The sequence below is a fragment of the Petaurus breviceps genome, unplaced genomic scaffold, assembly GCF_028583685.1.
Source record: "Petaurus breviceps papuanus isolate PSGF00001 unplaced genomic scaffold, PetGlider_PUasm1.0 229, whole genome shotgun sequence".
NCBI classification, from domain to species: Eukaryota; Metazoa; Chordata; class Mammalia; order Diprotodontia; family Petauridae; genus Petaurus; species Petaurus breviceps.
Genome location: NW_027185903.1, coordinates 4,290,375 through 4,314,247, shown reverse-complemented (window position 1 = coordinate 4,314,247; position 23,873 = coordinate 4,290,375). Strand labels below are relative to the sequence as shown.

General features: G+C 38.7%; 2 protein-coding genes across 5 annotated transcripts in view; one reads left to right on the top strand and one right to left on the bottom strand.

Moving 5' to 3' along the window:
* Positions 1-23,873, bottom strand: part of BRIX1 (biogenesis of ribosomes BRX1) — a 55,945-nt gene that overhangs the window by 5,763 nt on the left and 26,309 nt on the right. Inside the window, exons 2-4 of the mRNA XM_069096114.1 lie at positions 9,037-9,222; positions 3,744-3,855; positions 474-517 (exon numbers count right to left, since the gene is read on the bottom strand). Of these exons, the coding sequence (XP_068952215.1) occupies positions 474-517; positions 3,744-3,855; positions 9,037-9,198 (318 nt within the window). The 5' untranslated portion in view covers positions 9,199-9,222. The remainder of the gene's footprint in view (positions 1-473; positions 518-3,743; positions 3,856-9,036; positions 9,223-23,873) is intronic.
* RAD1 (RAD1 checkpoint DNA exonuclease) lies at positions 9,451-22,026 on the top strand. Of its 4 annotated transcripts, none has more exons than XM_069096115.1 (6): positions 9,455-9,776; positions 11,050-11,322; positions 12,288-12,396; positions 14,363-14,621; positions 16,606-16,704; positions 17,305-22,026. In XM_069096115.1, exons 2-6 carry the CDS (start codon positions 11,128-11,130, stop codon positions 17,486-17,488), a joined length of 846 nt encoding a protein of 281 aa, XP_068952216.1. In that variant the 5' UTR covers positions 9,455-9,776; positions 11,050-11,127; the 3' UTR covers positions 17,489-22,026. The 4 variants fall into 4 exon arrangements, with proteins under 4 accessions (XP_068952220.1, XP_068952216.1, XP_068952218.1 ...); XM_069096117.1 differs by having other exon boundaries at positions 9,455-9,794; XM_069096118.1 differs by having other exon boundaries at positions 9,455-9,836.

Sequence of the window (23,873 nt, the reverse complement as noted above, 5' to 3'; positions counted from 1 at the left end):
GGGTAGTCCAAAGCAGTGGGATCAAACTCAAATAGAAACACATCCCTGAAGGCCACACATTGACTTAGAAAAGCTCAAATTAACGTTATCTCTGTTGTACTGTATTTTTTTTGTTAAACATTTCCCAGTTACATTTTAGTTTAGTTCAGGCAGCAACAGAGTTTCTAAGAGTTTGACTGGAGCATTAGACTAGTCTGGTCCAGATCATGAGAGATTAAATGACTCAGGTCTCACAGACAGTATGTGTCAAAGGGACCTGAACCTCGGACTTCCTAGCTTCAAAGTCAGCTCCCTAAGTCACTATGCCAAACGTTCTCTGTCTACACTGGCACTATTCTAATCAAGCAGAACATTCGTTAATGCTGTACTTATTTTGTCAAGTGAGTTAGTCTCAAATCAAGTGTCATCTTTTTTAATCAAAGTTCCTAAAGGATGTTTCAATAAATTCTACATGTAGTTCTTTTCTATATTACCTCATTAATTACAAACAACTTGTCTTTCCGGTCCATTTTGTTATCTGATAAAAGAAAAAAAAAAGAATTTTGAAAGTTCCGAACAAAAATCTATTCTACACAATCTTAAAGATCACACTCACAGAGATCAATTTAAATGTAACAAAACAATATTAATTTTCACACTGATACTTAGATAAACATCTTGCCCACAAGTTCAAATGGATTTAAATCTCAGGAGTCCTCCAATAATGCAGATGGCAACTATCCACACCTGTTCACTCTGTGACCCCTGTCCATTCAAGACCCCTGTCCCGTGTGCTGAAGGGTCTAACTGGCTTACTCCTTGCAACTCCTTTCCAATCTGGCTGTCCACCTGTCAGCCCTCATCATATTACCAACTCATCTTCTCTTACTGGCATCTTTACCTCTTATTCTTCTCAGTTACATGTTAACTCCCTGCTCATCCTCACCCTGTATCTCTCTATTGCTTCTTTCCATATTCATTTTTAATCCTTCAGGGCATACTGTATTCCATGTTATATTGCCATATGGAAACACTGGTAGAATGACAGTTTTCTTAAACAATGGTGGGCTATTTCATGGCCATTAGAAGAGCTTTGCAATTACCCAAAAGTGATCCAGGCTGATCTCCTTTCTTTTTAACTCTGGGTCCAACCTGATGACCATTTATACTTTCTGTTCCAGATTTATATATTGATAGACAAGTACTATAGGTTTTCTATCCAAATATATACACGCCACAATCTAAGCAATAAGCATTCTTCACCTAGCTCGATCTTTCCTGAGACAGGCCAAACTCCTCTGAAAGAGTTTGAATGGAACTTTAGAAAAAAGCTATCTTCCAAGGTATACTTTGTGTTATATCTCCTCCATCACCTAGATGGTCAAACTTCTACCTGTTTTATGGTCTATTTGACATTAAAGGTTAGAGGGTCACTAAGTAGGGTGATTTTTATTGTTATATCTTGAATGATTCTGATGTCTGAATAGGAAACACTTTATTATAAAAGAGCCTATAAGGCAGTTTTTTCTTCTATGGAATCCAATGCTTTTTTTTTTATGTCAATAGTAAGTACAGTGTATTTTATTGCGAAAAGGTAAAGATGCAGCCCACTGTTGAAAATCATATTTGAAAGCCTGCTTGTTTCCTTACTGTTACATTTATTGAGGAAGCTAACATTTATGTAGCACTTGAAGGTTTGCAAAGCACTTTACAAAGATTATTTTATCTGACCCTCATAACAACCCTGGGTGCCATTATTAAACTCATTTTCACAGATGAAGAAACTGAGGCAGAATCTGAATTCAGATCTTCTCAACTCCCAAGTCTAATGCTCTATCGACTATGCCATCAACCTAACCCTTTATGACCCAAATCAAGATTTTATATTAAGGGGAAAGCAGACATATGGAACAGTTAGGTGGTTCAGTAAAGAGAGTGTCAGGCCTGAAGTCAGGAAGACCTGAATTCAAATCTAGTCTAGGAAGCTTACTAGCTGTGTGACCCTGGGCAAGTCACTTAACCCTGTCTGCCTCAGTTTCCTCATCTGTAAAGTGAGCTGGAGAAGGAAATGGCAAACCACTCTAATATCTTTGCCAAGAAAACCCCAAATGGGGTCATGAAGAGATGGACAACTGAAACAAGTGAACACCAAAGAACAAAGTCATCAATTATTGAAGTCTTCCTCTCAATTCCCTTTCTTTGGTATGTATATGGTCCAAGACATTTTTTCTGTGCCTCTGGTTTCTTACCTTCCTCCAGAGACTTTGGTCCCTCAATATTCTAAAGATGTTTCCTCCAATGCTGATCTCTCTATGACCTTGGTCTGATGTGGTTACTTTGTTGTTTGGACTTTCAGTGACATTTTTACACCCTCTTTAAGTACATCCAGGACTGTGAAGTCAGACAAGGGGATGTCTCTGATGGAAAATACTGTTTGTCATGATGAATTTTAAAAATATTCCATTTTCTTGTTTTTTGTTTTGTTGTTCTTCCATTATCATGCTTAAATGTTTTCTTTGGGCTGTTTTTGCTCTCCACAAATGAGGTCTAGCTCCAAATGTATAAGAATGCTTTAAAATTGACAAAGTCTATTTGTGGGATTATTGATTTAGAGATGGAAGAGACCTCAAGTCAACTAACTAGTCTAAGCCCTTCAGTTTATAATGTAAGAAACTGAGTCAGTTCAGGGAGATGAAAAGTCCAAGCTCACTCAGGATTTGAAGCCAGGCTCTCTGGTTCCAAACCCAGTGACCTTCTTACTATACCATGTTCACCTCCCTCAACATCCTATGAAGCAGGTAGTGTGAACATTTAGCTTGCAGATGACCAAACTGAAGATTTTTCTGTATACAAAACCACTGCTCTAGAAAGAGCACAAGACTTCAGACCCCATTACATCTCCCTTCAGTAATAAAAGCTGCAATATTCCTGACTTTGACAGTTTCAGTTGCAGTGCCTCTTTAACCACTCAGCATCCCAGAGTGACCCAGCTTGGGAGCTCAGTCCTCGCCCAGACCTAAGGCTGGATGAGACCCAGAAGCCTAGAAGCAGCACCAAAATCTAGCAGCTCTGGAGAACATCCATGGCCAAGAACTAAAGAATGGCAACTGGAATTATATAGGGAAAGAGATGGTCCCACAGACTCTGAGTACAGTACAGTGTTACAGTGCAATATAATACTTTATGTTTATATTATTATGTGGCAGCTAAGTGACAGTGGACAGAATGCTAGGCCTGGAGTCAAGTAAACCTGAGTTCAAATCCATCCTCAGACATACTTAGTAGCTGTGTGACCCAGGCAACTCACTTAACCGCTGTCTCAGCTTCCTCATCTGTTAAATGGAGTTGAAAGGATAAAATGAGATAATAATTGCAAAATGCTTAGCTTAGTGCCAACCATATAGTAGGCATTATATAAATGCTAGCCATTACGGTGATGATCCTGAGCCATCAAGAAAAATTTAAATTGTGTTCAGTAATTCTTTTTATGGAAATAAGAAAGCATATAAATACATTTTAGAAAGATTTCTATCAATAAAAATGGACATAATCTGGGCACTTGAAGGATTACATTTTTGTAGTATTTTATTCCTTAATTATGCCTTACCAAAATAACCACAGCTCATCACACCTAAGAGACTATGCTACTTACATGAAATATTACTCTACATGGAAATATTTATAAAACATTTGCATATAACTATTTCCAACATAAAGTCTTAAAAGTATATAATAAAAAGAGATGGTTTGTAGGAAAAACCAACCTGCTTTAGAATGAGGCATCAATGTTCTTAAATCTTGCATTAAGTGTCTTGTTCTGAAATTTATTCCCCTTGATGAGAAGATAAGAACCCGTTCCTTATTCTTCCATTTACCCTAGAAGAAAAAATTTTTTTTAAATATACAAACTTTAGAAAAGTACTTAATGTATACCCCCAAAAGCAAGATCTCAAATTTAACTAGACTGATCAATAGTAGCACTGTTTTATCTGCTGACACACTTTACACATTTATGCTATAATTATACTTCTTAGTATGCATTTAAATGGGAAAAGGCCAAAGAAGTAATTTTACAAATGATTTATTCTAATAAAAAAGAGAATTCATAATTATATTCAGATGTTAAGACATAAAAAGTACTTTCCTCACAATACCTTATGAGGTAATAAAAGTATCATCCCCTTTTACTAATGAGGTCAAATGATATTGCACTGATACCAAGGGTCTGAAATGGGATTCAAAGCCAAGTCTCTGATCCTAAGACCCGCGACATCATATAAAAATATGGGAAAGTTTGATTGGATTGTCTATTCGTATACTTTTTATAAGATTTTAATATAAATGTTTTATCTAGCATTGATGCCCACCCCTCAGCACCCTCCACATTTGAAAAGAATTCCTTATTTATGTTCTCTTTGTATTAAAGATCTTTCCACAGGCTGCACTTATTAAACATTTTTACTATTATAAATTTGACAAACATGGTCATTTCCCTTCATAAAGCAAAAAAGAAAAAAGTATATATAAAATCTTGAATCTCTATTACATACATTTTTTTAAAGTAGCTAACAAATCAAACATGGTAGTTAGAATTATTTAATGTTTGACTGTTATTCTTTGGTACCTCCCTTCCCCATCTTCCTCATCTCAATGACCCTTCTTTGTAACAAATAAGCACTTTAGGCAAAACAAATCCACAGATCAATTGTCTTTATTTTTTTTTTAACCACGCTCTATAACTCCTTTTCATCAACTATATGTCCAGGAGTGGAAAGAATGATTCATTGGTAAGAACACTGCACTGATCAGAGTTCTTAAGTCTTTCAAAGCTGTTTTCCTTTAGAGTGTTAGTTATTGTATAAATCCTTCTGGTTCTGCTCACTTCATTCTCCAATCAGTTCATAAAAGTCTTCCCAGAGTTCTATGAAAGTCTCCCTGTAGACGTTTCTTTTGGCACAATGACATTTCAGTACTATATCAGTATTTGTTAAGCCATTCCTCAATCAATGGGCATCTCTTTAGCCTTCTGGTCAAAACAAAGTCAGGCCTCACTTTTAAATCTTCAATTGCTATTTACAGCAGTTCTATAAGGCATTACAAAATTTCAACAACAACAAAATTAAGTGGCTACTATGTTGTGCAAAGTATTGTACTCAGGAATACAAAGAAAAATTTTAAAAGGCCTTGCCTACAAGAGGTTAAAATTCTTCTAAGGGGTTGGGATTGCCAAACATGTGAAACAGAAGTCTGTTCTCTAGGAAGGAGGGAAAAATAAATAAGGAGAAATGAGTATAAACTGTGTTAGAACCCCTCAAATACTTCAGTTAACAGTCAAGTATGTGTGCATTTTCTATTTGTTAAATTGGGAAGCATAGGCTAAATTCTAAAGAGATGATAAAGGAAAAATGTTCTTTTACTGATCCCTCTATAACAAGTGGATTACAGTACTTTATTTCATAAAACTCCAAGAACGACCTAAAAGAGATGGAAAAATTAAAACTTTTTTCTAACTACCACAAAAACTTACTTCAAAAGCAATCATCTTCCAGGCAGGCTTCCTGGTCTTTCTGTGGACAATAACCATACCCTTCCCGCCAAACTACTCAAGCACTCTGTACTTTTATTAGAAAAACAACTATAACATGTATAACATGTAAGTGTATGTATTATTGATCCCTCAAAGCCTACTGGCTTCCCATGAGAGTAGAGACATCTTAAACTTTTTATTTCATTCAGCCACAAACAATTCTCTGCAAACAAATGGCTTACAATGCTTGAAATGAAAAAAAAAAAAAGGTACCATCTGATAAAACAGAACTATTTGTAATGTAAGTGGGTAAATGATGAGAACACATACCACAAATTATCAATTACTTCCCAGCCTGTTGCCAGCCCTCACCCTCTTTACTCTTTTCTTGGCATTTGTGGCACTACATCATTCCTGCTAAGTCTCCTTCACTTACTCATCTTTTCATTCATCAAAATGAACCTTCCCAGTCTTATTCCAAGTCCTCTCCCCTTTTCATTCATTCAAAAAACATTTATTGAGCATCTACTCTGTGTCATGAACTATGTCAGGTACAGGTACATGAAGATAAATACAAGACAACTCCTCCTCTCCAAGAGCTTCATAGTGCTTACTTACATTCTGTACTGAGACAAACAATATGTGTACAGAAAAGTGAACATAACATGTATACAAAGGAGATACTAATTAATTACTGGGGGGAGCACTATTGACTCAGAAGACTGAATGGGCTTTTAGGGCAGGAGGTACTTGAGATGAGATCTGAGGGTGAGATGGGGGAGTATCCACTCATGAGAGATGGTCTGGGAAAGGCAGAAGGTGGAATATGGATGGATGGAACACAAGGACATGATGGGGAATAATATACAAGTCTACAGAGCTTGGGGAAAGCCAGGTGGGGAAGGGCTTCAAACACAAGGAACAAGAAGCTATGCCAGTTTGGCTGAAATGTGGAGCCAGACTATAAAGGGCTTTAAAAGCCACAGAGGAGTTTCTATTTTATCCTAGAAGTAGTAAGACCGTGCCACTGGACCTTTCTGAGCAGGAAAGTAACAAGATCAGACATGTTTTTAAGATGACAATTTGGCATTTACGTAGAGAATGGACTGAAGGTGGGAAAGACTGGGAGATCAATTTGGGAACTAGCCACATGTGAACTAAGGAGCCAGCCATGTAAGGGGAAAGAAGAGGATGGCTTCAAGAAATACTGTAGATACAGAATCAGCAAGACTTGGCAAATGATTTACATGAGGGCTGAGAGAAAAATGGAGGAGGACATCAAGGATGAAGATCTGAAAGACCAGAAGCAGTACCCTATATAGAAACAGGTAAGTTAGGAAGAGCAGCAGATCTGCAGAGAAAGGTAATGAGCTCTTTTTAACATTTGAAATGTCTACAAGTCATCCACTTGATGTACTATAGGCAGCTGGTGAAAGAACACTTGGAAGATATTTTTTCAAGCATATAGTGCTTCAAAGATAGTAAGAGCTTAAATGCTTGTAGATCGATTACCTCCAATCTCTCAAACTTCTCATATTTCCACCTGCCATATCTCAAACTAATGCACCTCATTTCTCTTCCCTCAAATGGATTTCTCTTCTTAGCTTCCTTTGGTTAATGTTACTATACACTTCTGGCACTAAATCTTAGGATTTTTTTTTTACTCCACTTACTCTGTAGGCCCCCATACCCAAACTGTTCATTTTTTCCTTTATCTCCATACCTTCCTTTTTATTCTCAGTGCCAACACCCAGATTACGTCAATAATCTCCTAACTGTCCATACTGCCTCTAGACCCCCCAGCTCTTCAATATATCAACACACTACTGCCAGATTAATTTTCCCAAGGTACTTCTTGGACCTCATCGCTCCCCTGATGCTTCATAGTTTACCAAGTAAAATCCAAGCCCCTTAATTCCTGACAACCTAACTGTACCTTACCTTTCCTATTTCAACTCCACCATAATCCATTAACTCTTTGCAATCTGAACTCTATTTTCCCCCCAAAAAACATATGTGGCACTTTTGCCACTTTCATACATCTGTTCATGTCATCTTCTCCACCTGAACTGTTGCTTTTCTTCACCTACAGAAATCTAACCACCCTTTCAAGGCCAATTTAAATGGACCCTCACCCTCCTCTTCTTATGCCTCCTCTGACCTTCCAACAGAAGCAATTCCCTCCTTCCTCTGTACTCCTATTACACTTAATTTGACTATTTACATAATTAAATTCACTCAAATGAGTTGCAAACTAGCTCCATTCTATCTTTCCAGGCCAATTACACTCCTCACCACTCTTAAGTTCCAGTCAATTTGGCATACGGCTGTTTCCCACAGAAGAAACTCCATCTCTCCTCCCTGAACCATTGCAGTCTGGCCCCATCTGAAATGCTCTCTCCTTTCCACAAAACCTGGAAGCATCTAGCTCCCTTCAAGGTTCAGCTCAATGCCACAAGACACCTTTATTGACACCCCCAGATGTCAGTTCCTCTTTCATCCTAAATGAATGTAAATTCCTGGACTGATTTTTTTGTCTTTTTATCCCTCACACCAAGTGCAACATCTACAACATAGGAGGCACTTGATAAATACTTGCTGATTGAAGAATCACAGTAGAAATCTTCACTTATTTTGGAATTTCTCACAGAACTTAGAACAAGCTAAAACCTTAGAAATGGTTCAGATAAGATGAGGTCCAGCAGACGAACTACCTTAAAAAAAAAAAGGTTTCTTTGCCTAAAACCCATCAGAGCAGAGAACAGAGCACTAGACCTAACAGTCAGGAAGACCCGAGTTAAAATCCTGTCTCAGACACTAGCTGTGTAACCCTGTGCAAGTCCCTTTCATCTTCTTTTGCCATAAGTTTCTTCAACTGCAAAATAACGATAATAACTGCACCTACTTCCCAGGAATGCTGTGAGAATAAAGTGAGATGCTCGTAAAATTATTATTATAGTTATTCATCACACTAGGGAAAAGGCAAGAACTAGCCTTGGAGCAAAAGAATGCTAACACTGCCAGTGAGGATGGCCAGCAGTGGGGAGGGATGCTCAACACACCTTATGGCGCCCTCAAGTCACACCCAAAGTGCCACCCTCTGCAAGAAGCTCTTCCTGGCGCCCCCTCCTCTAATCTCAGGGCCTTCACTCCGACTGTCCCCAATCCAGCTGTCTCTATCTCGTCTGCACGTGGTTGTCTGTATGTTGTCTCCCGCTCTAGACTGAACTGAATAGGGACTGCTTAAAAACAGATACACGGTATTCCATCCCTAACGCTTGGCACACAGTAGGCGCTTACTCAGTGTTGGTTGACTTTACAGACCCTGGAGCCTGAGATAAGATAACCTTCCGCCTCCGCTCCCCAGCGACAACCACGTGCGGGGCCGGCCTGGGGGCTGAGGCGAGAGGTAGCCGAGGGCTGCCCCGCTCCGAGGATCCCCGAGCCGCCGCACCCTCGTGGGGGAGACCGCCGGTCGGGGTCACGCGGGGACCCATGCTCCCAAACGAGACCCTAGCTGCCGCTCGTACCTTGGAAACAGGGCCCGGGATGCAGTACTCCTTCTCTTCCTCTGCCTTCTTTGGGGCTGGAGGAAGCTGTTTGGCCGGCGCTCCGGCCTTTTTTCCTTTTCCTTTCGGCTTCTTAGCCTCGGGTTCCCCTCCTCCATGCCGCTTCCTCTTCACCGCTGCCATCTTGGCCAGATTCCCCTTCCTCCTGCCGTCGCACGTTGTTCATTCCTCTTTCCGCTCCCTGCCGACTTGCCCCTCTCTCCTCTTTCCTGTCTCTATGGTACCGAAAGCATTTGGGGGCGGGGCAGGGGGCGGGGTGGAAGCTGATGCTTCCTCTCTAGTTTCCCCCCCCCCCCAACCCCGGATTTACTTTACTCCTGTCGCACTGTGTAGTCGTAAGGTCTGGGCAAGCGCAGTCCAACCAATCCAAGACTCCGACGCTCCTGGTTGGCCTCGGGAGCCGGAAGTGGAGCTTCCTTCCAAGCTTGGGGCGGGAAAAACGGTCGCACCTGAGGCCGGCCTGGGACCTGAGGGCAAAGGGGAGCCGAGGTGGCCCGGGACACTGCGAGGACCGCGCGGGACTGGGAATTTATTCCTACCCTACAGACTTTTGGGCTAGTTAGACACTGAGCTGGGGGCTGCAAAAACAAAGGGGGGGGGGGGGGGGGGGCGAAGGGACAACCTACCACCGGGAGGGATCCGGAGGAGCTTCCGCAGGAGGGGACCCCCGAGCCGAGCCCCGAAGGAAGAAGCTAGGAGCTGTAAGCGTTTCCTCCCTGGTTGGTTCTGTCTCCTCTCCTGTCTGGGGCTGGGATGGAGAGGCAAGTGGAAGGCATAGATGAAATAAAGTCCAGTGTTTTATTTACCTTTTACAAAGCCCCAACGCTGTGTAGAATTTGAAGCGCCACATAAATACTGGCTATTACAGGGGAAAGAGATAAGATCTGAATTCAGGTCCTTGGTGTGCAAACTTTGTCATTTTGGCAAACCTCTCTGGGCCTGTTACAGAATAATAATGTAGTAGTAACTGGCAGAGCGTTTTACCAACATCACATCCGACTCTCATGTCAACTCTGGGAAGGGGAAGTACGTGCTATTTTTATACTCATTTTGTGTGGATGAGGAAACTGAAGCAAAGATTAATGACTTGCCCAGGGTCATCCAACTAGGAAGGCCTTCCTGATTCCAGGCTAATGCTTCATCTACACCGCACAGCCCAGATGCCTCCACTTTAGCTGTAAAATACAGTGTGTGTGGCCTGAATGCTCTGTAGGAATCATTCCAGCTCTAAATCCTGGGAGTGGGGAGAACCCACCTAGAAGCCTGGCTTTGACAGGGCTGAGATGTGGTTTGGGATGAGTCACTTCCCCAGTGGAAACCCCTGCCCCCTTTAGTGTTTTGTATAAAACTTAATACTGCCATCAGATACTTTGGAGTAGTGGATAGAGACTAAATTTGTGAATCTGGAAGACTTGGGCTTAAGTCTTTCCTTCGAAATACATCAGCTAAGTAACATGGGCAAGTCACTTAACTTTTCAGTGCTCCAAGCAGCTTTCTACAATTTTAAATTATAGACTAGTTGTCTGTCTATTAGAATGAGTTTCCACATCAGGACCTCCTTAAACTAATAAATTCAAGGGTCTGGCACACACCCCCACAAACCTCCCCCCCCAAAAAAAAATCTAGGCTGTGATTAGAACAGCCCTATGGGATTAGGTTAGACAGGGCATCTTTCAGGAAACATCCTCAGAGAAGTGACTCCCAACTTCCCAAGTCCTTTGATAGCTGAACACTTGAGTCCAGGCTTCTTGATTTCTAGACTTGTAAAGTTTCCATTACACATTTTTTTCTCCTGTAGTTGGAGGGGGTGGAGTGAGATCTAAACAACTGTGCTTGGAAAAATACATTTTTCTAAGAAAACACAAAATTGGTTGACTTTTTAAAGAAATCATTTGGGGGGTGGGGGGGGAATACAACTAAATCAATTTTTTTCTGAAGTCACTGAGCTCAAATTAACATTTACCTTCATTATAGGTTGCCAAAGCAGACAGCTGGTTAATCCCAGTTTAAATTAGGAACACCCAGTGGAAGGAACCTTATTTGAAACGGAAAATGCCACTTTCCACACAGTCTGAAGATGGAAATGAGCAATATATTTTAATTGCCAGCCTTGACAATGTAAGGAATCTCTCAAACATATTAAAAGCTATTCATTTCAGAGACCATGCAACCTGTTTTGCAACAACAAATGGAATCAAGGTTACAGTGGAAAATGCAAAATGTCTGCAAGCAAATGCATTCATTCAGGTATGTAGGCAAGCATGCTGTTCTACTGTTCTTTCTTCATGTGTTGGGAATGGGAGATTTGTTAAATTGGCATTAAAGAAAGAGCTCTAAAGTTGGGAATCAAAAGTTCTGGGTTTGAGTCTTAGCGCTGCTCCTTTCTAGCAAGTTATTTTTCTCTCTCTCTGCTTTAGTTTATTTATCTTCAAAATAAGAGGTTTGGGTTTGATGATTTTCAAGGTCCCTTCTGGCTCCTCATCTATGATCTACAAAATGTGGGTGATGGACTAAGTGATTTCTTAGATCCTTTCCAGTGCCAATATTGTAGGAATCCTACATAATATTCACAGGTCAAAATTTAAAATTAACTGAAATGATTGTCCAAGTTCTTTCCCTGTCCTGTTTTGTTGATTTTTGAAATACCTAGTTTTTAGGTAAAGCATAAGTATTTTGTTTTATAGAAATTTTGCTTATGATAGGTTTTGTGGTATGTTAGCAATCAGAAAAGAATCATTTATTTTTATAGATGAGAGTCACACATACTAAATAACAGCCTAAGCTACCTTCTTTGTGTTTAGGGGCTCTGCAGAGAGAGTAGATGCTTCTAGGGGCTTGGTTGGGTCATTTTTGTTTCAGTGAGCTAGAAGAGACTTCTTTTTTGCCTGGCAGCCCAGAAATTAAATTAAATATACAACAGTTTGGGGGTATTGGGATTCGGGAATCTAATAAATTCAAACTAAGAAGAATCAGAGTTGTTTGTAAGTTTTAGAGATCATCTAGTACAATGCCCTAATTTTACAGATGAGGAAACTGAGGCCTAAAGGGGTTATGTGACTTGCTGAAGGTTTCCTAGGTAGTAAGTGACACAGCCAAGCTGATCTACTTTCAAATACATAGAAAGTGAAATCTTTGGAATTATATGCAGAGTAGTTTAATTAATTAGTATAAATGGCCATATTTATATTTATTAACCACTTCTTTTTTTACAGGCTGGAATATTTCAGGAGTTTATTGTTCAAGAAGAATCTGTAACATTTAGAATCAATTTGACAGTCCTTCTAGACTGCTTGACAATTTTTGGTTCAACTCCTTTGCCAGGTATGGCATTGTTACTGTCATGATATAACAGTATGAAGATGGGGCAGCTAGGTGGCGCAGTGAATAGAGCACCAGCCCTGGAGTGAGGAGGACCTGAGTTCAAATATGACCTCAGACACTTAACACAAAAACTAGCTGTGTGACCTTGGGCAAGTCACTTAACCCCAATTGCCCTCCAAAAAGCAAAAAAAAAAAATCTAAATCGTATTGGGGCGGCCAGGTAGCACAGCGAGTAAGAGCACCGGCTCCAGTGTTGAGAAGACCTGGAGATCAAATCCCGGGCTCAGACACTTAGCACCCACCCAGAAACACCTGGCCGTGTAACCTTGAGCAAGTTACTTAACCCCGATTGCTTTAAAAAAAAAAAACAACAGTATGAAGAATTCATCAATTCAAGAATGATATTTATGATTATAGTTTTCAATTTCAGAGTTCATTACTCAGAAGTCAATGGTGGTTTTAAAATTTTAGAATGTTATTGAAAAATATCAGGTGTTTTTATAATCCTTTTCATGTTTGTAGAGGTAATTACAATTTTTTTAAATATGTTAGTCACTCAGGAATTAAAACTGAAATAACCAAAAGACTTGAAAATTGCCAAGATTTTTAACCTTATGGAAGTTATTTGAATAGCTTCATTCTAGCTACATTGTTGCTATAATGTACTGATTAGCATTTTGAAATGTGCTTATGGTTGTTTTTTAAAACCATCTTAATAATTTAATACATTTTCCTGCACTCTGAACTTTAAAGTATTAACCTCCACTTAGGTTTTGGAATTTTAAAAAAAATGGCAAAAATATGAAATGTCATAGTTCTTTTGATGTAGATGTGAAATCACAAAAACCCTTCAGAATTATTTTAGCCCCTGGGACACTTGGCAGATGAATTTGTTTAGCTCCATAGCAGCTTAGCATTATTATTACAACAGCCCTATAGGAGTGGGTTAGGCATGGGACTCTATCATTAAATGAAAATTTTATTGTATTACAAATAAACATTTAGCTTAAGACCTACCAACACATTGGTTATGGTTGAGTAGTCAATGTTAAGCCCCCCATCATATGTACTTACATTAGTTCCTGGGAATTTTCAGGCTCAAAGGGCTTCTCATAGGTAGCCATTATTAATGTCATTAGTGACTAAGACTGTCAGCATCACTACTTCCTCAGCTATTGATTGTATTTGGACCTCTCACACCTTCTGGGTAGAATTGTGATTGTAAGGCTTCTGGAAGATGAAAAGTAGCTTCTCCTCAAAATAAAGTTTGAGAATCTCCTTGTATTGTGTACAGTGAGTTCTGGGTACTACTATATCTGAACACTTACTTAGTGCTTGTAAATCATGTGCACTCAGATAAAATGGAACCAAGTCTTCAGCTGTTTTGCAAACTACAGTATTGGTCCCTACACTTTTAAGACAGTGTATATACTTTTTCATTCTAGAATTGCTTGTATTTGAAGTCAGGGAATGATTTAGTAATCTGAAAAATAGACCTAGAGATCTTTAATAAATTTTTTTTCTTGTCATAGTTGCTATTTAGTTTGGTTTGTTTGTTTGCTTTTGTGGACTAAAATATTAGAGTAATTTTAGTAACATAAACTAATTTCATCAGTTTAGAGAACTCCCAATGAGGAACTTCCCCTGCCAATGCAGATTGGTACCTTCTCTGCTACTTACATTCTTAGAGATATTGAGAGGTTAAGTGACTCACCCAAGATCACACATCCAGTATATGGCAAAGGTGGGACTTGAACCTAGGTCTGCCTTCCTCTAAGGTCAGTGCCATATTCACTACACCACAGTGTCTCTGCAAAAAGAAAAAAAAATTACATGTAACAATGGCTACTAGATATATAAATAAGACTACTACTTAATGAGTTTTATTTGTGATTGGAATGGAAGCTGAACCTAAAACCACAAAAGTAAGCTCAAAGAGTACTTACATTGATTTACTTCTGTTCAGGAACTTCAACTGCACTTAGGATGTGTTACCAAGGTTATGGGTACCCTTTGACACTCTTCTTAGAAGAAGGAGGAGTATTGACAGTGTGCAAAATTAATACCCAAGAGCCTGAAGATACACTGGATTTTGATTTCTGCAGCACAAATGTTATTAATAAGATTATTCTTCAGTCAGAAGGCCTACGTGAAGCATTTGCTGAATTAGACATGACTAGTGAGGTCCTACAGATTACCATGTCACCAGAAAAACCTTATTTCAGGTACCTAAAATCAATATTTTCTTTCTGATAATGTCTTTGAATGATTTTTTGCTTTTTCTTAGCATCAGGAATTTTTATTGTACCTCTCCAACTAATTAGCTAGCATATATGAACACATGGGAGCATAGGACCTAACCACACATCCTCTACTTCTGTTGTATTAATGACTGCTGTCAGGCATCATGCTAATAGACTCAGAACAATTAGTAATGTAATTGATGCCAAATGTAATTAATTACATAATTCAATTCATGCAGTCTCAAAATATCAAGATTTATGATGACTATTGAAAATTTGGGTGTCTATGCTCTAGAGAAATGTTCTTGTATTATGCATTCTTTCTTTTGTTTCATTTTAGTGCAGTGTGCAAGAAATAATGATCCTTTGTATATGTGATTTTCAGCAAATATTTATTTATTGATCACCTAATATGTTCATAATACTCTGCTAGATACTTTGAGAAATGAATATATAATATACCTGTTATCTTAGATCAATAAACTTACAGTTTATTCATACAGTTTTATCAGTAAGAGAAAATCCCTAGTTGAGGGAGATGACATGAAGGAGTGAAAAGGGGCCGCTAGGTGGCGCAGTGGATAAAGCACTGTATCTGGAGTCAGGAAGATCTGAGTTCATGTCTGGCCTCACACTTACTAGCTATGTGACCCTGGCAAGTTACTTAACGCTTTTTGCCTCAGTTTCCTCATCTGTCAAATGAACTGGATAAGGAAATGACAAACCACTCCAGTATCTTTACCAAGAAAACCCCAAGTAGGATCACAGAGTCAAACATGATTCATCAGAAAAAATGTGTGGGGGTGGGAGGGATTGCCATAGAGAACAAGGGTTTGGTTATCATGAGGTAAGGTAGTGTTCATCAGGGAACAGCTTCATAGATAAGAAGAAATTTACAATAGGATCCAAAATAAAAAATGATAGTAGCTATTCTTGCTCTATTGAACTGATGGTTCCATATTTAGAACACCTTCAGAAAACCTTCAGGTTTTCTAAACCTTCAGGTTTAGAGAAGAACCAAATATTTTGATGTACCTTTCTAATTTTAAGCATTATAAAGTAACATGTTTAAGATAGTTAAAGCTTCTCACAGCAGTATGCAAGGATTTTCTAGTCTTAAGAAGAATATTAGTAGTACTTCAGTTAATTCAAAATTATTGAACAGAACTCTCAAATAACTAGTAGCAGAAACTGAAATTCCAAGGCCTCTGGCACAGTTCCTGGATTATCCATTGGGGCTTGACAAAGAATCTCTTCTTGGGGGGTGCAGAGGCAGGGCAGTATCACAGTCGAGAGATTCAGTCTTCAAGTTCCCCTACCCTAAAGTACCTTCTCTTCCTCCTGTCCAAATCTTGCCCTTTCCTTTTCAAGGTCCATTTTCCAACCCAGTTACTCTATGAAATCTTCCTAATTTGTACAGCCCTTATTGACTTCTCTCTCTGAATTCCTACAGTACTCTTAGTTTCCATGAAACAAGCATTTAATTCCTATCTTATGGCATATTCTCCTGTTGTTTAATGTGTGATAGTTTTGTGTCTTCTAGATTATAAGCTGCTTGAGTTCACAGGGCTGTTTTATGTTTATTCCATATTCTGTACAGTACTTAAGTAAATAGGAAGAATTCAATGAGTATTTGTTTGTTGATTGCTTGTATGGGGACCATCAAGCTATAGAACTTCAAAGTTTAAAAAAAAGTATTTCAGACTTAGGGGATGGGTTCATTGAGGTACAGATAATGGTACAACCACCTTAAGAAAGTGATTAATATACATGGACTTGATGAAAAAAAGGAATGGAATGGTTAGTTTTGAGCCAAAGTCCTTCCATTTATGAATTTCTTTATTCTTCAGTGCAGGGACAAGAAAGTTTTCATCATGTTTATATGTTAAGGGTACAACAGTGAGGAAATCTCCACACTTTATCCCTTTTGTAAAGGCCCAATGCATTTGGTGATCTTATGTTTTAGGTTATCCACTTTTGGAAATTCTGGAAGTTCACACCTTGACTATCCCAAAGATTCTGATTTGATGGAAGCATTTCATTGTAATCAGACCCAAACTAACAGGTCAGTTTTTTTTTTTTAAAGCAATTGGGGTTAAGTAACTTGCTCAAAGTTACACAGCTAGTTATTTCTGGGTGTGGTGCTAAGTATCTGAGCCCGGATTCGATCCCAGGTTATCCCAACTCTGGGGCCAGTGCTTTTACTCATTGTGCCACCTGGCTGCCCCTAAGCAATTGGGGTTAAGTAACTTGCTCAAGGTTACACGGCCCAGGTCAGTTTTTAATGTACAACCTGCTATAGCCTATACTATTGGAAATAATGGTAGAAAAAAAAATTTTAGATGTTGTTGGAGAAGAGGGCTTGGAAAAGTGATAATTTAGTGGGAACTTATTTTGATTTGTAACAAAAAATGTAGATAACTTTACATTTTTTGAGACTAAAAATAACTGCCATTAAAAACTCTGTTTTGGTATTTTGGTAGCAATATATGGGTGAGGTAAAGGTAAAATAAGCCAAGAGAAAATAGTTAATAGCCAATTAAGTAATTAATTTCTTAAGGATGTTAATATTTTTATTAGCTTTTGTTTAGTTCTTTATTTGGAGTTAAAAAGCAATTTTGTCATGTTCAAATAAGTAAATAGTATTTTTCTTATTTTTCTGTAGATACAAGATTTCTTTGCTGAAACCATCTACAAAAGCTTTAGCCCTGTCTTGTAAGGTGTCTATTCGTACTGATAACCGAGGATTCCTCTCTTTACAGTATATGATTAAGAATGAAGATGGACAGATATGTTTTGTGGAATATTATTGTTGCCCTGATGAGGATGTTAGTGATTCAGAGTCCTGACGAATAATGTCTAGCCATCTCCTTTCTCACATACAGGATAGGTTGTGTTCGTGTTCTCCTTTGTGCACTACTGCTGGTAACTTATTGTGGGACTTTTCCAAGGAGGACACAAATTTAGCATTGAGAAATTGATAATAAGTGGCAGGACAGTGCATCCTATGCACTATAGATAGTGTACTATAGTACTGCTATAAATACATTATTTTTCCACAAATATATGTTTTCAAATAGCTATCAGTATTCTGGTACTCTTCTGACTGTTACCTATTTAATTTTATGAGAGTAGAAGTAGTGATAAACATTTATGAATAAATTGTGAACATTGACTTTTCAAAATAGGAACCTTTGGAAAATCCAGAATCTGAAGAGTAACTATTACCACTTCTGAAATGTTCTGTTTACTATTACAGTTAGCAAATTCATGTTTATGATAAGCCCATTCATCCAAGATTAATTTGAATTGGACAAAATACTTTTTAAGGATGCTCTACATACTTTAAAATAGTATAAATTAATGAGGTACTTGTTTATATGAGTTTGTCATTGGATACTGGGATGTCTATCTATGGGGGGTTGAGAATGAGAATTAGCAAAAAAGTCTTCAAAATAAATATAAAAATTCGATGAACAAGGGGCGGCCAGGTAGCTCAGTGAGTAAGAGCGCTGGCCCCGGTGTCAGGAGACCCGGGATCAGTTCCGGCCTCAGATACTTAACACCCACACAAAATAACTGGCTGTGTAACCTTGAGCAAGTTACTTAATCCCAATTGCTTAAAAAAAATTCGATGAACAAGCTAGAATATTATTTTTTAAAAATACATTTTTATTGATATCTTTTGTTTCACCTCCATTTCCTACTGTATCCCACTTCAGCCTCTTCCAGCAGCAAAGTAACCAACATATTGAAAGTGAGACACATGAAGCACTCTATACCCATGTACCTCACCTCTACAAAGAAGGAGGGAAAAGTATTTTTATATTGTGTTCAGAGACAGTCTCAACGATCTATCTTAACATTGGGTACCTCCTATATATTTACCAGTGTCTCTATGTAAACTGAGGTGAAGAAAACAAAATGCATGTCAGTTTCAGTAATTTTCTATAAGAGGCAGCATGGTATAGCAGAAAGAGTGCTGGATTTGGAGTTAGAAGACTTGGGTTTGAATCCAGAGAGCCTCAGCTACTGAGCTGTGACCTAAGTCAGATCCTTTCCATTTTCAGAGCCTGTTTCCTCATCTGTAAAATCGGGTGAAAAAATATTTGTACTTTTTCTCCCAAGGTGGTTTTGAGATTCATTACAAGCTTTAGTTATACCCCAAGGTCTTTATTCACTAAAATATTTTTGTCCCAGCTATTTTGTATATTTTAAATAAAATAATAGAAAATTAAATTTATATGACTAGTTTTTATAGAAAATTAATAAAACCAGAGAGGTTGCTTCCTGTGATGTCTGTATAAAATACAGCATATTTGAGGTGAATGAATGGGTTTAATATTGTCAAGCTATATTTTTGATGAACAAAATACTGAAAACAAAACAGAAAAAAAATAAGATCTGTTCTCCAGTTGATAAATGGTCAAAGGATATAAACAACCATTTTTCAAAAGAAGAAATTAAAGCTATCTATAGTCATATGAAAAAAAATGCTCTAAATCATTATTGATTAGAGAAATGCAAATTAAAATAATTCTGAGGTACCACTTCACACCTATCAGAAATTATAAATGCTGGAAGGGATGAGGGAAAATAGGTACACTAATGAACTGTTAGGGGAGTAGTGAGCTGGTCCAGCCATTCTGGAGAACCATTTGAACATAGGCTTAAGGCCTATAGAGCTGTACGTGCCCTTTAACCCAGTAATGCCACTACTAGGTCTGTACCCCAAAGAGATCAAAGGGAATGGAGAGGAATCTAGATATACAGGGATACTTGAATTATCTCTTTGTGGTACAAAGGAGTTGGAAATTGAGGGGATACTCATCAATTGGAAAATGGTTGAAAAAGTTGTGTTGTGTGGTTGTGGTAGAGTACTGTTGTGCTGTGGAAAGTGATGGTGCTTTCAGAGGGGCATAATGGGACCTATGTGGGCTGATATAGAGTGAGATAGGAAGAAACAAGAGATTGTTGTGCACAATGACAGCTGTGTTGTGAACATCTGTGAAGGATTTGGCTATTCTGATTTAGGACAGTTGCAGGAGACTCATGAGGGATGCTGTCCACCTCCAGAAGGAAAACTGGTAAACTCTAAGTGCAAACTAGAGTGTGGTTTTCTCACTTTATTTTTCTTGTTTTTTTTTTTAATATGGCTAATATGGAAATATATTTTGCATGATTTCACATGTATAGTTAATGTGTTACCTTCTTGGTGGCAGAGGGGTGGGAGAGAATTTGGAACTCAAGGTTTGGAAAGAATGTTGAAAACAAATGAGATTTTCAAAAAAGACAACCTTTAAAGAAGGTATATCAGGCCAATTGCTGCATAATTTGAAAACCTTACTCTCATTCATTTCTTTTTTAAAAAGACTTTGTTTTAACCAACCAAGATCCACTTTCTTAACCTCCTACTCCAGCCCTTCCTCCTCCACCCACAATTTAAAATACAATTTTTCAAAAATTACAAACTTCGTTAAAACACCTTTCCACATTAGCCATGTCCAAAACAGTATTTATTTCATTCTTCATTCTGACTTACTTCTCCATCAAGAAGTGAGCAGCACATTTCATCATTAGTTCTCTGGAATATTGGTTTGTTATATGCTAATACAAGATTAGCATAATAATATTGCATTACATTTATATACCATAATTTTTTTATCCAGTTCTGCATTTGTGAGCACCCCTTCAGATTCTGATTCTTTCCCACCTCAAAAAGTGATCAATATTTTTGTATTGTCTTCATTAGAGTTTGTTTTACTTAGGACTAACACCAACTTTTACCCACCCACTTAATTCCTCCTGTCCTCCCCGAACTCCCTCCTATTTTCCTTTTGAATGGAAATGTATTTCTGTACCCAACTCTATATTTGTCTCTGTGTCTGTGTATGTATCCTTTTGATCAGCTCAAATGAGAGTGGAATTTAAGTGTTAGCTACTCCCCCTACACACTGCTTAGCTGTTTTCTTGTATATTCTGGTTATGTGAGATAATTTTCCCTATCCCTCCTTTCACTCTACCCCCCACCCTGCAATGTATTCCCGCCATTATCAAGATATAACAAGAAACATTCCCAGGCCTTGTTAAATAGACCTCCTATATGAACCCTGATGATGATACAGTTCATGTGGGATACATGTATTGTCTCCCTGTCTTTGAATAAAGCAGTTTATCCTTGTTTATTCCTTTATCACTGTTCATGTTTACCTTTTTACACTCCCATGTTTGAACTTAAGGGTTTCTCTGCAACTCTTTTTCATCATGAATGCTTGGAAGCCCTCTATTTCATTAAAGATCCATTTTTTCCCCTGAGGCATTATATTCACTTCTGCTGGGTAAATTATTCTTGACTGTAAGCCCATATAGCCTTTTCCTTCTGGAAAATATTCTAAACTCTCTGCTCCTTTTTAGCGGTGGCTGCCAAATTGTGTGAGATCCTGTAGATCCTCAATACTTGGATTTTTTTTTTTTGCTTTTTTGGAGGGCAGTTGGGGTTAAGTGACTTGCCCAAGGTCACACAGCTAGTTTTTTGTGTTAAGTGTCTGAGGCTGGATTTGACTCAGGTCCTCCTGACTCCAGGGCCAGTGCTCTATTCACTGCACCACCTAGCCAACCCCAATACTTGGATTCTTTCTGGCTGCTTACAGTATCTTTTTTTTACATCAGAGTTCTGGATTTGGGCAATTCTGTTCCTGGGAGTTTTCATTTTGAGGTTTCTCTCAGGAAGTATTCTGTTAAGAAATTGGGAGATACTCTTATTTCCCAGAGCTACCGATGCCCTGAATTTGGCATAACAATGATCCTTTGTGCTCACCCTGTGGATGATCTCATCCTCTGGCAAAAAGTATTGCTTTGACCAGTATCAGGTATTTACTGAGGTATTTATGATTTTTATATTAATCAATAACTGTTTAGACTTGTTGGCGCTCCCCAGTTTCCCAAGAAGTTCTGACCTGGACCTGGAGCCACAGCTGATATGCTAGAAAGTGATCAATCATGCCTCCTGACACTAATAATTCTTGTGCTCATAACTTCTAAGTGAACTGAACCAGGGGCTGCAATTCTGTTCCTACAAAGCTAACTCTAGTTCTATACCCTGCTGAACTATCACAAGACTCAGTGACCCTAAAGACCTGAAACAACCACAAGGCTCAGTGATTCTTATAACTTGGGGACTGTGCCCACAGAACCCAAGAATGTCTGTATTGTCCCCAAAATGCCTGCATGCGTAGGCCTGCCATGGGAACTGTTTACTAAAGACCTAAGGATGACTGTTGGTTCCACCTTTTTGTGCTTTTCATGTTTAAAAGCCCTCCTCTGGGGGACTTCAGTTTGCAAACCTGTCTTCCTTACTTTGAAATTAAATTTCTGTTTGATCCCTGAATCTCCTGTCTACGGCCTGCTTTGTTTGGCTCTGGCCACCCACACATTAAAAACATGTTCCAGTTCAGTTGACAATTCTATTTCCACTTTGCCCTCAGGTTCTGGGAGATTTGGGAAACTTTCTTTTAACATTTCTTGAACTAGTATATCTAGGCTCTCATTTTGGTAATGGTGTTCAGAATTCTTAAACTTTTTTCTCCTTGTTTTGTTTACCATGGATCAGTTATTTTTGCTATAAGGCTTACATTTTCTTTTTTTGTTTAGCCTTTTGACTTTGTTGTCATATTTCTTGTTGTCTTATGAAGTCATTGACTTCTAACTGGTTCATTTTAATTTTCTGGGAGTCTGCTTCTTGGACAAGGTTTTGTATGTACTATTTGTGTAAAGCTGTTAATTGTCTTTCCAATTCTTCTACAGCTCTCATTTCTTTTCCATTTTTCCCTCAAGTACTCTCATTCCATTTATGAAAACATTTTAAATCTTTTTTTTAATTCTTGCTTTCATATCTTCTAGAAATTCTAGTGGAGTTTGTGCCCAAGTTTTGTTTTTCTCTGAGGCATTACTTATGAATGTTTCAGATTCAATGGTAGGGTTCTTTTGTTTGTCCAGGCTCTTTCCCACTGTTAGAACTTCTGGGAGTTGCTTCCATAGTCCATGAACAACACCAAATACAATGGAATGTATTTTTATAGACTTATGAGTTCCCATTCGTATATTGGGAATATATTTTTAGTTTTGTCACTAAAGCATTAATTTCATCTCTTCCAGCCTACGTCTTAACTTCAGAATTGATGTTAAACTGAGTTCTGCCACACTTCTGGAGGGAAGGGCTAGTCCTGTCACTGCTTTCTTGAGATATCAAGTATTATGTTACTCTACAATCTCAGGGATAAACTGGAGACCTGAAAACTTTCATTGTGCCCAAACTCTGCAGATCCTTGACCCTAGTTTGCTGCTGGACTCCCCCCCCCCCTTTTGCATGGCTGGAAAGCTCTGTAGGCTCAAAGTGACAAAATTGTAAATTCCCTTTGGTCTCAAATTCCTGCCTCAGTTATTCTGCTGCAGGCTGGAGTAAGGTGCTAAGAATGAGACCCTGTTCTTGGCTTAGGGTCTGAGTCTCACTACCATTGGAGTTAGCTTCCTTTCTCTACACACCTGCAAAGGCCTCCCTATCCAGGAAAACCACTGCCCTTGCGGGTCCTCTTTATCAGCCCTCCATCCATGACTAGGAACTGGGTAGCAGGTGATAAAGCTGCCAGTTTATACCTATCCCTTTTGCAGTGCACCAGTGTGGGTCTGATGGTGACAGGAGATGGGTTTGGAACCATTTTCTGCCCTGGAGCACAGCTCTCCCTCATCTCTGGAGTACCTTTAGGCTGCTCTCATGGTATCCAAAGACTACCTGTCTCCCTATATGGACCTGATCTGCACAAAGGACTCACTTTGACTTTTTCTGGATTTCCCCATCAGGATTTAGTCTGGTGCATTTTGTAGATCTGTTTGGAGTAGTTTGTGGCCTGGAGCTCAGCCCCATTGCTTCCTACCCCTCGACCATTTTGGCTCTGCCTCCATTAATTTCCATAAACAATAATTATTAATTCTGTTGAATTTTCATTATTTTTCTCTGAAAGAGAATGTGGAACAGTAGGCGAAATAGCACTATATTTAGAAAACAGGTTCAAATAGCAGCTCTGCCAGCTCTGTGATCTTGGACAAATCACTTCATGTATCTAAGTGTTAATGATCCAGTGACATTGGCCCTCATTCTTCTCACTGAACACTACATCTCCTGATTCCAAGTGTTTTCATTAGCAGTCCTACAGGGCCTAGAATGTGGGCAGCTAGGTG

Coding starts and splice junctions, on each gene's coding strand:
- RAD1 (XM_069096115.1), top strand. CDS start 11,128: ATGCCACTTTCCACACAGTCTGAAGATGGAAATGAGCAATATATTTTA. Junction 14,622..16,605: donor CCAGAAAAACCTTATTTCAG/GTACCTAAAATC, acceptor CTTATGTTTTAG/GTTATCCACTTTTGGAAATT. Junction 16,705..17,304: donor AATCAGACCCAAACTAACAG/GTCAGTTTTTTT, acceptor ATTTTTCTGTAG/ATACAAGATTTCTTTGCTGA.